General features: G+C 42.6%; 1 protein-coding gene across 1 annotated transcript in view; it reads right to left on the reverse strand.

Moving 5' to 3' along the window:
- Positions 1-4695: 4695 nt before the first annotated feature.
- The window catches only part of LOC119816738 (amyloid beta precursor protein binding family B member 1 interacting protein), a 93957-nt gene continuing 83749 nt past the window's right edge, over positions 4696-14903 (reverse strand). Inside the window, exons 11-14 of the mRNA XM_038333655.1 lie at positions 12793-12891; positions 12030-12144; positions 9072-9175; positions 4696-5500 (exon numbers count right to left, since the gene is read on the reverse strand). Coding sequence (XP_038189583.1) covers positions 4976-5500; positions 9072-9175; positions 12030-12144; positions 12793-12891 — 843 coding nt within the window. The 3' untranslated portion in view covers positions 4696-4975. The remainder of the gene's footprint in view (positions 5501-9071; positions 9176-12029; positions 12145-12792; positions 12892-14903) is intronic.

Raw genomic sequence — 14903 nt, forward strand, 5'->3', positions numbered from 1 at the left:
ATGAAGCCAAGGCTAGCCTGAGTTCTACAGTATAGACCCTATCTCAAAAGAGCCCAAACAACAACAGGAAATCCTGCCGATAATCTTACTATTCTTAATTTATGAGTGTGTTTTAAGCAAGTAACAAGGACAGGTTTTTTTATGTTTAAAATTGTTTTGAGATAAGTGGTGGTGGCATAAGCCTTTAATCCCAGCACTCTGGAGGCAGAGGCAAACAGATCTCTGTGAGTTCGAGGCCAGCCTGATCTACAGAGCTAGTTCCAGAACAAGCTCCAAAGCTGCAGAGAAACCCTGTCTTGAAAAAAAAATCAACAAAATTAAACAAGAGAATCCTCTAAATCCAATTAGTGCTGCCTGTTGGTATGTCAATGATCTTGACAAGAACTCATCCTATTTCTGTTTACAATCTTTGTACAACTATGCAAAATTATTTTGTCGTATTGTATGTATGCATGCATGTTTCAACCTCTGTTTAAGATATTTTGTATATTGATACAATTTTAGGATATATTTATCATATTGTATTATACATTTCTATCTCTGATTAAGATACTTATACATTATTTACATTTTGAGGCCATTATCTTCATTTGCTGCACAATTGTTTAAAGATTGTTTAATAGTCTAATATAAAGTCTTAGTTTTTGAGTTATATAGGTATTAAGAATTATAGGTCAATAATCATCCATGTTTGTCACACTAATCAGGTTCTTTAGATACACAGAGATTGTATTCTGCATAGATAGGTAATCTTCAACCACTCCAAAGAACTGTAGAACATGGCATTTAAATAACTTAGGGTTCTGTTGACGTGAGGCACAGTTGCTCCTGGCAGCACCAATTTATTTCTGAGAGAATGTTGAGCACTGAAGACACTCCACCTGGAGCTTGTTTTCTTCTTGGCAAAACTGGCCTTTGGGCAAGGAACTGCCTATGCCTCAACCACTGACAAAATGCGTGGTGTCCAGACTGATACAAGACAAACCTTACCTAGATAGGGTAAGATGGTTTTGAAAATCTGTCTACCTCTGAAAATGGTCTGTCAGTTACTCTAGACCTTAGCCAAACTTGGTTGCTCCAACCTCTCAAATGAGACTGGGTGATTGTCCAGGTAGCCATCTACTGCACATTTTGGAAGCTGCTTGATTGCACTTCTGCCTACTCAAGTAATATTATCTCCCTTCTCAGGTCTTGAATGGGGTTAAAGACTAGATAGTCATAGTTACTTTCTTTTTATGACTTAGCCAAGACATTTCTATTACAAGACTTAGACTCCTTTGGATAAAATAATTATTGAAACATTTAGCATATGTTTCTTGCTCAATATTGTTTATGCTGGTTGTAATTCTAATTTTTATACTTGATATCTGTTTTTATTGTATATAGTTTTGTATTGGGTTTGGAACTCTCTTATTTAGACAAAAGGGAAAGGCTGGACCAGGTTGGGCGTGCCCTTAAGTACCAAAAAGGTAGGTGTAGGCCTGCCTGCTCTCTCTCTCTCTCTCTCTCTCTCTCTCTCTCTCTCTCTCTCTCTCTCTCTCTCTCTCTCCACTCTTACACCTGGATGCTGGATTCCGTTCCTGTTCCCCATTATGATCTGTGAGTCTTCCCTTAAATAAAGAACCCCTTATTATACCCTATTTGGAGCTAGTGTGGGATTACTTTATTCACATTCCCCTTCATCTAGTGTGTTCCCCTTCATCTAGTGTGTTCCCCTTCAGGCGCATGTGGCAGAGGCTTGAATGTGTATTTCTCCCTTCGAAGACTCATTGTAAAAGTCCTATTTTAGGGCCTGGAAAGATGACTCAGTGGTTAAGAACAATTTCTGTTCTTGAAAAGGATTTGGTTCCCAGCACCAACACTGGGTGGCTCGTGACTGCCATGACTGAATTCTGGCTCCTGGGGATCCAATACTGTCTGCCGACTTCTATGGGTACCCATGTGTGCGTGCGCACACACACACACACACACACACACACACGCGCACGCACTCATGCATGCTTGCATGCAGGCATGCCTGTATAGGAGAGAGCCAGAGAGATCAAGCCAGAGAAAGAGAATAAAAGAATGAAAAACTCGTTTCAGATTCTATCATGCATCAGATTTAACCATATGTCTTATAAACTATCAAATGCTGGCTTTCTTGTTTGTTTTTTTATTGTTTTTTTCTTTTTGTTTTGTTTCTTTAAGATCTATGTAGCCTTGACTGTCCTGGAACTCATTATGTAGAACAGGCTCACCTTGAACAGATCCAAATGTCTCTGCCTCCTGAGTGCTGGGAGTAAAGACACATGCCATCATGCTTGGTTTAAATGCTGTGTTTTAAATTACAGCCGGGTATTACACGGGTATTGGTCCTGATGACACAGCTTTTATGAATCAAGATTAGTACCATTGTCTTTATCCCTGGCTTTTGAATGTTCCTCATCCGAACACTTCGCTAGACTTCATCTGTCTTCTTGTGAAACAACTTCTCAGCCAAACAAAGCAATTCTGCTCCAATGAGCAGAAACTGCGGTAGTCACTGCCTGGCGGTGCTTATGACTATAAAAGGCAAACGTCTGTTTGGCATTCGCCGAAAACATCCCAGGTTTTTAGATTTTTAGACCATAAGACTTCAGTATTGAACTTGTGCTCACATAGGAAGGCGAAACAGACAAGGGAAGAGAGCTGGGGAGTCCTAATGTGCCAGCGCTTTGGTCTGCTATAACCATATTGATATTCTTTTCAGTAACTCTCCTAAGATATGTATCATGGGTTAAAATTTGAGAGCATCATAGTCCCTTTGAGCTTTTATAGTCCTTTCTCTGATAAAGAAAAGATCTGGCATAGTAGAATTTAAGAGATAGAATGTATACGAACCCCGTGAGACCTGTAGGCTCCAACCCCGTGAGACCTGCAGCCTCTGTCTCTTAGCAACATGTTTAAATGATGCTTTCAGGGTTGCCTATGATGCCCATTACAACTGCATCCTCATTTTACCCTCTGGGTACGGAGGGTCTGGTCCTTTCCCTCCCTTGATCCATGGTGATGAGTGCCCAGTGCTTTCATTACTGACCTCACGCTCTGGCTACACACAGCTTAATAAAGAATGACGCTTCATTCCCCTAGCCAGGGAGGTCTCCTTCAGAAAGCTTTTCCAGTTAGGGAAAACCTCTAGGCGTTGATAGAAAGTTGGGAGTTTGTAGAGTGACGGTGAAGTCGATGTACACACAATGGCAAAGATGGAAACAGAACCAGTTCTAGGACCTGGATGCTCAGAGCCATGCTTAACATGTGCTACCTGGGACTCTGCACTGAATGGCAGAGGAGATGATGTATTTTCACCAGGCAATTTTGTTATATAATGTCCGAACCTTATATTGCCAGAGTGGGCTGGATCACTTCCAGGCTGCCTCCATCCTGCAGACAGCTTGGATGTCAATGGGAACCCGTATTTCCTTCTATAGCTGTGACCATGAAACCCAAGTTTGTATACTCTGAAAAAAATTAATGACTTGCTACTCTTTTGACTCCAGGAGAGCAGGATTCTAAGTTATACAAATGCTCCTGATTTCGAGTCAGGGTCTGCTTCATAGCCAGGACTGGCCTCCAATTGATTACAAGCATACACCACCACACCTGCTTCCAGGGGGGTATTTTGATCCACATTTGTAAGTCCAGATTACAGTCCTTACGAAAGATCTTTTGTCTTGAGCGCTTTGTAAAGGCTTCATTAATCTGTCAGGTTTAAGAAATCTGGACCTCTCTGTGGCCACAAACATTCATCACTTCTTACCAAACTCTAAATCTCAGAATTAGTCCTTAAAAAAAAACTGTGCCATCGAGCCTGTCGGTATTGTCCCAGGAATCTGCATGAATAATGTCTGGGCTTTGCCTGGGGACCAGAAATTATGATTTTACAGCACTGATATAAAGTCACAAAACTTAAACCAGAATGAATTGATATACGTGGGGTGAGATTTGAAGTAAAGTGTTTGTTTATCTTCAATTTCAAATAATTCCGTAAGAACACTTGAGGCCACCTTCCTGGAAGTCCCCTACCTCTGCCTTCTTGCTTTGCTTTCACTTTTTTGGGTTTTCTTTTCTTTTATACATTTTTAATTGATATTTATTGAGCTCTACATTTTTCTCTGCTCCCCTCCCTGCCTCTCCCCTCCCACCTTCAATCCTCCCACAAGGTCCCCATGCTCCCAATTTGGTTTTTGTTTTTCTAAGTTTGAACCATGACCAGGAACATGCGCGCGCGTTTGCGTGTGCGTGTGCGTGTGTGTGGTCATGGTTCAAACAAAAAACCAAAACCCCAAAATGCAAAAAGTAGACTAGGGGTTTGTAGCTCAGTGATAGGCGTCTGCCTATGGGCAGGCACCCCTGCCTTCCTTCACAGCACTTCAGAACCCACCAGCCAACCTATCCACGCACACATAAAACCAACATTAGGGCTGGAGAGGGAATCAACCCCGGCGTACAAAAGGAATGAGGATATGCTTTCCTTCTCTTTCCTTTCCCTCTTTTGCTTTTTCTGAAGGTCATAGGCACCGAGAAGGAAACAGACCAACAAGACTTAAGAAGGCATAGGAGCTTAAATCTTTCAGAAAGTCAAATAGTGTTCACATCATACAAGTCTTATAGACTATTTCTAGAAATACTGTTTTCAAATAAACTTTAATTTTTAAAATTTGAGCCTTCTGAATACAATAAAACGAACCTAGAATATCATTTCAGTGATCCTGGACTGCAAGACGAAATCCACTCAGGTGGAAACACACAGGAGGTACGTGTGTGCTTGGATGTATACAGTTAGTCTGAAATCCTCCGCTACTTTAATGGATATGAACATAGTATTTACAACAGTGAAGAGTTTTATATGATTTTTAGTCGGAAAACATTTTACTAAAATGATCAAGATGCCACGGCAGTAGAGTACCAAAACATGGATGGACTTAGAAATGACCCCAGGCGCTAACAGATATCCCTAGGGCATGTTGCCTCTTTTCTTTTGCAAAGCTTTCATGAGGTCCGACATGAAATCTTGCTCGCCGCTCCCTGATGCAGCGGGAAGTCCTTGGTTCTCTTGCCTCTTGGGGGGCATTGGGGGCTTTTTTGGGGGCATTGGAGATGACCTGGTTGTCTCCTGAGAGACACAGGGCGGGGGTGGTGGCGGTGGTGGCAATGCAGAGCCTTCAACAGCCGCAGCCCGTGGGGGCGGTGGAATGAAGTCCGGTGGCTCCTCCAGGAAGCCCGGTGGTGGTGGTGGTGGTGGTGGTAACTCGCTGTCGCTGTCCTCCTCGGGCGGAGGTGGCGGGGGCGGCGGCAGGAAGTCCTCGGGCGGGGCGGGGAAAGAGCAGTTGCCAGGGCCCTTGGACTTGGGTGGTAAGGCGGGGCTGCCACAGGTGTCCGAAGATCGTCTTAGTGGAGGGGGTGGTGGCAGGCTGGACTTAGGGCCATTGTTCTCCTTGGTTGCTGCTGGGTAGTGGTTACCCAAGCCTTGCTTCTCCTCCTTCAAGAAAGTGACAGCAAAGCTTTCATGATTCTTGACAACACATCCATCATTTGACATCGACGCTGAAAGGGATTGCCCCATTCCCTCCCACACTGGGACTGAGTGTGCTCATGAGCTCACCTTTGCTCCAGATACAGGACTGATAGCTGATGCCTTTGATACCATTATATGTGAACCCCCAGCCACCACTCTTTGTAACTGGGCATCTCCGCCACATTCACTCTAGGAAGTGTTTACTATCTTTACGTCAGGCAAGTCCTACACAGAAGCTGATGGTTTCTCTAAAGTATCTCTAAAGAATCTTGACTCCTTGTGGGGTTCCCTCAGTTTTATCTCCAAAAAGACCTCATTCTCCAGGCAACTCAAACTGGAGGCCAGATGGTTCCCTAAGACTTCCTACTCAAGACCTAAGACAACTCTTCAATGCACTGTCTTATAAAGGAACACAATTTTAGGGGTGTGCGCATGCGCATGCGCATGCGCAAGTGTGTGTGTGTGTGTGTGTGTGTGTGTGTGTGTGTACGTACTCTGCCCCTGTGGCATACCTTTGGTGGCATAGAGGTCATTAAGGGGCATCTCAGAGTCTTCACAAAGTCTCTTGGTTTAAAATCTGGCCAAGAAGCTGTGAGTGGAGAAGCTGTGAGTAGAGAGCCCACAGACTCTAGAGGTAAACCCCACTACTACCATTTTCGCTAAATGGACATAGTATTAAGCTGCCTTCTAAATACTTATCGCTATATCCTTAGGTTAGTGCAGCTCTCAGTTCCCATCAGAGAAATGTCTTTGTGCGGTAGACAACAGTTAATAGAGACTCTCACTGTCATGGAGCAGGGAACAAGTGTCAGTGGGGCGCTCAGTCATAAATGGAACATCAGTGGGACACACCCTGTCCCCCAGGCTCAGTTCCCTGGCACTAGAGGGGACAGAAAGACTGTAAAAGCAAGAGGTTGGGGAAGACGAGGGTCAAAGTGTGTTATGGACCTTGACCTGCATGCTATCAAGCTAGCTGACATTCCAGCAGAGTTGGGACCCGTGGACGAGCTCCCACCCCTAGCTGAGAATCTACTGACAGTTGATGGCTACTAGGGGTGGGAAGAATCAATTTTTTTTAGGGATATGGTCCTTGGTAGATAGGCCATGACCCAGTGTATGGCCCTAAACCCGTGAGTATATAGGCAACTCTGCACTCAGTGGGTTATAAGGAAAAAGAGAACACAAAGTTGGGAGCGAAGTATGTGTGGGGGTGAGGGGGTATCTGGGAGGAGTTGGAGTGGGGGAATTGAGGATAAATGTGCTCAAAATACATGTGTGCATAAATTGAATTCTCAAACAATAAATAAAGAATATGATAAAAAAAAAAAACCTCTTTGCTTAAATATCCTGTTTGGCTAGAATGAAGAACGTAGAAGGGAAGCAGCTAAGAGGAATAACTCTATCTGGGTGTTTACAAACCAGCCATAAAGAATCTCTTCCTGGTAGAGAGCATGTCCCATTGTTTCCTGGATTGTGGATGCTATTTCTACTCATTACTGTTCCCAGAACAAAGGTTCTGGTTTCCAGACTGTGGACTTCAAAGGAGGAGCCAATAATAAGCCCTACCCACTACCATAGAAGTTTTCAAAAGGGAGTAGCAGGAAGCGGACACCTGGTCTAAACTCTTTACTTTTCTCTTTTTATCCTGTGGGGGAGGGCAGTGAAAGTCAGGTAGAAATTGAACAACATCTGCCTTGGGTTATAATGAAATCAAGGGCGAGAAGCCCTTGATGATTTCTTAAAGTAAAACCACGATGTATGTGCTGTTTGTAGCGGTCCGAACACCTGATTGGCTTAAGTCTCTCTAGACTCTAGAGCATCCAGTTCTGTCAATAGAAGACTTGACAATGATAACAACGGTGCATTTATGGAAATTCAACATCTCTAGCAGTTTCAGGCGCCGAATTAAATGATTACGTTTTATGGAAACCACCATCACTTCCATTTATACTTTATCAGCTTCTGTTTTATTTTTTTCTCGGCTTAGCAGCCTGAACCACTGAAGATTAAATTTAGATATTTTTTCTACTTCCAATGAATTTCAATTATTTACTTTGCATGCTAAGCTAATTAACTTGTGATAAATTTCTTAAAAATTTTGGATCGGGCAGCTTGGGTACGGCTAGTGACATAGAAATGATTTCTCTTCTGGGGTTCTTTTATTTCTTTGGCATTTAAAAATACCTCTTTTCAACTAACGTTACAGAAGTAGCGAAAATGTAAACAGAAAGAACACTGCATGGTATACTGTCAGGTCTGCAGAGATTAGCGAAATAGCTTTGAAAAGTCTGAAATGGCTTTCAGAAACACTAAGGCTTTCAGTACACCTCAGTCTTCACTTCTACCACCTGAAGGGGTGAGCGAAGTAAATTAGTGAAACTGTACCCACAGACTGTAGTATGTGGGCGGCAGGAGAGCACCTAAAGCTGTTCAGAATCACAAGAAATGCTCAGTAGAATTTAGTCACCTGAGACATATGAATTGAATTAGTAACTAAATTACAATCAGCTTTGGCTTTTATTTAGATTTAAATTAATCATCATTAATCTCTTTTATAGAAATAAGTTATGGAGAAATAAGTTAGATTATCCTATGCAGCCTGCCTATCTATCTATCTATCTATCTATCTATCTATCTATCTATCTGCCTACCTATCATCTATCTATATATCTACCAACCTACCTATTATCTATCTATCTATCTATCTATCTATCTATCTATCTATCTATCTATCTATCTATCAATCATCTATTTATCTATTTATCTATCTATCATCTATCTATCCATCTACCTACCTATTATCTATCTATCTATCATCCATCCATCTATCATGTACCATCTATCTATCTATCTATCTATCTATCTATCTATCTATCTATCTATCTATCATCCATCCATCTATCATCTACCATCTATCTATCTATCTATCTATCTATCTATCTATCTATCTATCTATCATCTATCTATCTATCTTTCCAGTGCTGGTGATGGAACCAGGGCCTCACACCTGCACACATGCTGGACAAGTGCTGTGCCACTGACCTGACCCCCACTCTCACTATCTTGTGTGTATTTTCTTCTCCGTCACTCTGAGCACAAATTCAAATAGAAAGTACACATTTTATAAGTGGACCCCTTTTAAGAATCTTCTGATTTGGTTTTGGGGTTTACTTGGCACTTCATATAGGGCTGCTGACTAACTTTCAACTGCTCTAACTCATTAGCAAAATAACTGAAAATCCCAACGGCTGAGTGATCATGAAAGCCACTGAAGAAGAAATCCCTCTGTCATAGTAACTGCAATTAACAAACATGCTTAGGAGGTCACAAAGTGGCATGAATAACAGTTGATTTCAACTTTCGCCTCTAGCTTAAAAATAAAATATGAAGCCATTTCTTTAAATGAAATCTAAGTTGTTAGAACTTTATTTGGGCTTTTAAAAGGAAAAGGTCCCAGGACCTGCTCATAGTGAGGGTAGGGTTTTATGGGTTTATGAGTCCCAGCTCACAGGCTTTGAGTGCGTCTGTGATTTACCTTAGTTATTTCAATTTGTGTCTGGGTCACTTGGAGAACACCACCAGCCGAAGGTGCAGCCCGGGGAACCTGGCCATTGGGTTGGCTAGTGCCTGGCTTAAGTCCTGAGGTGAAGTAGAAAGAACAGAAGAGTCAGTTTTACAGTTATTGAAGTAAAATCTGCAAATACAATGCACCTTGCTTCATAAAGCGAAAAGGAAATATTCACAAGCATTCCACAAAGCCTTATGAAAAATCTCAGGTCCACTTTGGGATATGTCTCTGTGCTTGGGAGTGTGCTTTGTATGTGTGAGGATGTGTTAGTCAAAAATTAGAAGGCTTAGCCGGGCGGTGGTGGCGCACGCCTTTAATCCCAGCACTCGGGAGGCAGAGGCAGGCGGATCTCTGAGTTCGAGGCCAGCCTGGTCTACAAGAGCTAGTTCCAGGACAGGCTCTAGAAACTACAGGGAAACCCTGTCTCGAAAAACCAAAAAAAAAAAAAAAAAAAAAAAATTAGAAGGCTTTCAGTAAACACTAAGATTTGCAGTGGTCAGCAGTCGATGGGGAGATGCATACCTGATAAAGGCAGAGACTTAGAGTGCTTGGCGCTAAATGGGACATCTTTGTTGCCCTTTCCCCCTACGAAGGTTCAGGGAATACTGCAGAAGAGGAAGGGTGATGAGTGCCAGAGTTTAGGGTCAGGAAGATGGCTCAGTAGTTAAGAGCACTGACTGCTCTTCCAGAGGACCCAGGTTCAATTCCCAGCACCCACATGGCAGCTCACAAATATCTGTAACTCCAGTTCCAGGGGATCTGACACCTTCACATCAATGCACATAAAGTAAATGAAAAGGAAAAAAGAATGTCAGAGCTGGATGATGGGGAAAAGTGCCATAAAATGCTGTCTTCCAGATGTGACATGAGTATGACACTCATGGCTCATACCAAGTTTACCTGCGCCAGAGCCCTGTGGATGGGGAGGTGTTCCTATGCCTTACTTCCTGACAAGCTTTTGGGGCAAGGAGGGAGAATTCTGTATTTAAAATGTGTTTTTCCAAGAACTAGTGGATATTCCTACATCCAAGCACATAAAGACAGCACTAATTGGATTTAGTGATTTCTTTCCTTCCTTCCTTCCTTCCTTCCTTCCTTCCTTCCTTCCTTCCTTCCTTCTTTTTTTCTTTTCTTCCCTTCTTTTTTTTTTGAGACAGGGTTTCTTTGTGAATCAGTCCTGGCTGTCCTGGAACTAGCTCTTGTAAACCAGGCTGGCCTAGAACTCACAGAGATCCACCTGCCTCTTCTTCCTGAGTGCTGGGATTAAAGGTGTGCGCCACTGCTGCCTGGCAAATTTAGTGTGTTATTAAAAAAAAAAAAGAATATATGAATTGAGAGAGGGCTTCACTGGGGGGATGGGACATGGATGGGCCCAGGTTTCATTGTATACATGTATAAAATTCTCAGGAATAAAGAAAAATGAATATTAAAAATTGCTGTTTGAGTTGCTAACTTGTTTCATGAAATGATTATTGTGATACAATTTGCAGTGATTTCTGAAATAACCCTAAACATACTCCTGCCATTTTTGTACTATGTATTTGTGCAAAGTGGCATTCTCAGCACTAATGTTTATAAAATCAGAATATAGATCCACTCTAAGAAACACTGAAGATGTCCTATGCCTTGCAGTATCAAATATCCAGTCAAGATTTGACTCTCCATGTAAAAATTAAATAAACACATCCATATTTCATTAGTACGTAAATTTTATCTAATCTCCAATAAATGGTAAAATTATATGCATATGAAATTTGTTTTAAGGTGACATTCCTTATCAGTAAGTGCTTGCTTTGCACGCCGCCTTTCTAGCGGACACTGTTCCTATATGTACTAGGGAAGACCTCTGCCGCATTCGGTTCGCTCAGCAGTGAAACAGAATCAGACTCTACATGCGTTGGAGCTCTTCCAATCTGGGGCTCTGTATCCAGGATCCAATCAATCATTGACCAAAAGCGTTCGAAATAAGTGACTTTACTGAACATATGCAGGGTTTTCTTTGTCACTATTCCTAAACAATACAGTATAGCAGCCATGTTCTTGGAGTGTGCTCATGGAGTTCCTAGACTCTGTCACAGATACCAAAAGGCACCTCTATTTGTAAAGCTCATTAAGTACCTTATCTTAATGGCTCAGTCTTCTCAAAAACACAGACAAACCAAGGTTGTGTTACCTTAAAGTGTGATGTTCAGCCTTGGGTATGAGACTCTAGCCATCATGTCCCCGAGGGAAGACAGCAGGGCCTGGCCCCGTATCTGGCCTAAGTATTCTGCTGGGTACTAATGAGCCTTGCACAAATATATTTGTATTTTGGAAAGACACATCACCTTAAAATCACGATCAACACCTTATGTATGGGCCTATTGTGAAAAGGAGCCGAAGCCTTGTGAAAGTCACTTGTAACAAGATACATGTGGAGCACATAGATTCCAAACAGTGCCTACAAAGTTTATTTCGCTTTTATTTTGTTTTATTCTATCTTATTCACCTTATCTCTTTCTCTCTGCTCTTTGCATGTATGCACATGTGTGTGTATGGGTGTGCTCATGTATGTAGGCATGTGTGGAGACCAGAAGTTAATAGCAGGATGCCTTCTTTAATTGCTTCTTTACTGATTGATTGAGACAGGGTCTCTCTCTGATCTTGGAGCTCACCGATTGACTAGACTGGATGTCTAGCAAGGCCCCTAGATCCACCTAGCTCTGCCCCCTGGTGCCTAGGGCCATAGACTTGTGCCACCTCAGCTGGCTTTTACATGGGTGCTGAGGATCTGAACTCAGGCTCTCTGGCTTGTTCAGAAAACATTTTACCCACTTACTTTGCCAGCTCCAAAATACCCCAGCATTTGCTTTGACCCAGTGTATTTGATGATAGACATGAACTCTGAGCTTGGTGTGTGCATGTGAATCTCTTCTAGACTTTTACCTGTAGTAGTCTGAGCTGGCGTTGCTGCTCCAGCAGTTCCCAGGTTCGTCCACCTAGAGGCAAGTCCAGCTCTTGCTACAGCCTTCTGGTAGTTGTCATAGAGGGTCTTTCCATACTGGGGGGGGGGGGGGGACAAAGGGGAGGAAATAATTCCATTTATGTCAAAAGTTTGCCCTCAACAGCAAGATATATATTGAGGAAAAAAAGTACCATTATTCTGCTGGTTTAAGTTCCTTTGTGTGTGTGTGTGTGTGTGTGTGTGTGTGTGTGTGTGAACGTGTATAGCTCATTGGTTACTTTTTCACAAGTTAAATAATTTTCTAGATTAGCAGAATTAGCGAATTCTCCCATTTACAGCCACAAAATTTTAACCAGCAGTCTTAATGTAGCTATTTCGTGGAGCCAGCACTTTCCTTTCCTTGCTTCCCTTTTATGGTGGGACCAAACTTGGCCTCACCCAGGCTAGGCGAGTGCTCTACCATTAAGGTACACAATCTCGAGTTTCTTTATTGCACGCCGTGATTGCAGTTCTCTCTGTGAATCTGAAATGCCTGTTTGGAAGTCAACTCTGATTCTCAGGCCACTGGACAGGTGTGTGTTTGTACAGTCAATCCTATACAACAGTAGGTGAATGATTCCACTACCAAGGGGCACAAAAGCAAACAGATGAGACAGCATCTGTACCCGGGAGTGGCAAATGCTGGCCCCAGGAAGCGAGCTTGTTGGCTAAGCCACGGTCTCGTGAAGCTGAGTGCACTCTTACCTTGGCAATCCTTATTCCCATAACCCACTGTTGGAGAGTTCTTGCATCGTCACAGCAGAGGTATTTGATATACTGAGATTCCTTCTGGATCTGAGGGTGCTACATAGAAGCAGATGTGAAGGCAATTAATAGATTTCAGTTTATTAAGATTCTAAAGCACCTTGCAAGAAAACTTAAAGGAAAACTTTGACAAATATGATTTACTGAGATGATAACTAAAATTACTGGCAGCAGTTGTGGATCAGGAAGCGAGAGGTGCCATTCTGAAGCCCAGGCTGGCCTTGAACTCATGACCCTCCAACCTCAGCCTCCACAGTAGCTGAGATTACAGGCGAGCTTTCGAAAACTGCTAAACTGGCAGCCCTGCCGCACAGGTGTGCAACCTCAGCTGCTAAGGAGGCTGAGCGAGGATCACCAGGTCGAGATCTGCTTGAGAAACATAACGAAACTTTGTCTCAAAAATAAGAGGGACCAAACAGGCTGGGGGTGTAGTTCTGTGGCGGCACCCTTGCCTAGCGTGAGCTCATCCCTCAGCACTATTTTAAAAACAGAAAACAAAGGCCAAGCTTTGACGAGGCTCAATTAGCCTGCTCTATGATTTAATGCATGTCAGTAATAGCTATTTTTCCCTTTTAAATACTGGAATCCGTCAAGTCTTTTGTGTGTTTGTCCCTCATTGAAAACAGAATTGCTTCTCTATCAGATAAAGGAACTTACCTAATAGACATTTTGTGTCACAACACTAATGCTTAGAAAAATTCCTGCCTTATTTCTCCCACCCACAAATCTAGCTCAGGGGTTATTTCTTTTACTGAGAATTCAGAGTTTTACAATGATCTCCCTTTCCTAACAATGATCTCATATCCACAAGGGCACAATGTGGCAATGGGTGTGTATGTGTGTGCAGGGGTTATATGGTGTGTGTGTGTACAGGGTTTGTGTGTGTATATATATATGGTGTGTTTTTGTTAGTGTGTACAGGGATTTTAGATATACATATATAATGTGTGTACAGGGTTATATATATATGTATATATATAATGTATGTGTACAGGGATGTATGTATATACAGTGTGTGTAAGGGTAATATATAGTGTGTGTATAGAGGTTTTCTACATAGGTAGTGTGTGTGTATGTACAGGGGTTTTATATATATTTGGTGTGTGAGTTTGTGTGTACAGGGGAGATACACACACATATATGTATAGTGTATGTTCAGGGGTTTATATATATTTGGTGTGTGAGTTTGTGTGTACAGGGGAGATACACACACACACACACATATGTATAGTGTATGTGCAGGGGTTACATGGTCCCCAGAAGTTCACAAGATTCTCGGCATCTCTCTCTCTCTCGGATGGGAGCGTCACCGGTCCTGTTTGTTGCTGGAGGTCTATGATGCTTAGCACATGCCTGGTGTGAGGTAGAACTGCAGCCTGGATGTATAAATCATTGTTGAAAGAAACAAATAAGCATAGCGTTTATTATTGTACCAGAAATATTGAAGCCATAGGGTAAGAAGCTGGCAACCAAACCTGAGGTCTGAAATGAGTGTCATGCCAGTCTTCATGGGCGAGTATAACTTCTATTACATTTTATTGTATAAAAAAGGACCAACTAAAATCTGTGTGTGTGTGTGTATGTGCGTGTGTGCGCGTATGCACGTGTGTTTCCTCAGCGCTCAGAGCAGCTTGCTAGTATTGCCAGAAGAAGCATAAACAATGGTACTAAAGTTCAAAGAGAAGCCAGCAGATTTGGGAGCTTCTGCCTCTGGCTGCCATGGGTGGAAAAGGAGCGCAGCACCAACTCCTTTCTACGACATAGACCTTTCAACTCTCACATTCAGCACACTTGACAGCCTTCAGAAGAGTGGCCAATCTCAGTGGTGATCTGAGAACACAGCGCTGTGTCTTTGAGCTTCAGTGGACTATGAGGGATAGACGTGGAATGGTTGCCCTGCTAGCTAGCCTTCTGATGTCCTAGATTTGACCTGCTTCCTCCACCCCCTCCCCGCGAGACACATAGGCTGTAAGAACTTGGGAAGTTAGTTATTTCTGGTTTTAGAAAAGATAAAAACTGATGTTTGGAGACCCCCCTGTATGTCTATTGAC

This window comes from Arvicola amphibius, chromosome 6 (genome assembly GCF_903992535.2).
Source record: "Arvicola amphibius chromosome 6, mArvAmp1.2, whole genome shotgun sequence".
Taxonomy (NCBI): domain Eukaryota; kingdom Metazoa; phylum Chordata; class Mammalia; order Rodentia; family Cricetidae; genus Arvicola; species Arvicola amphibius.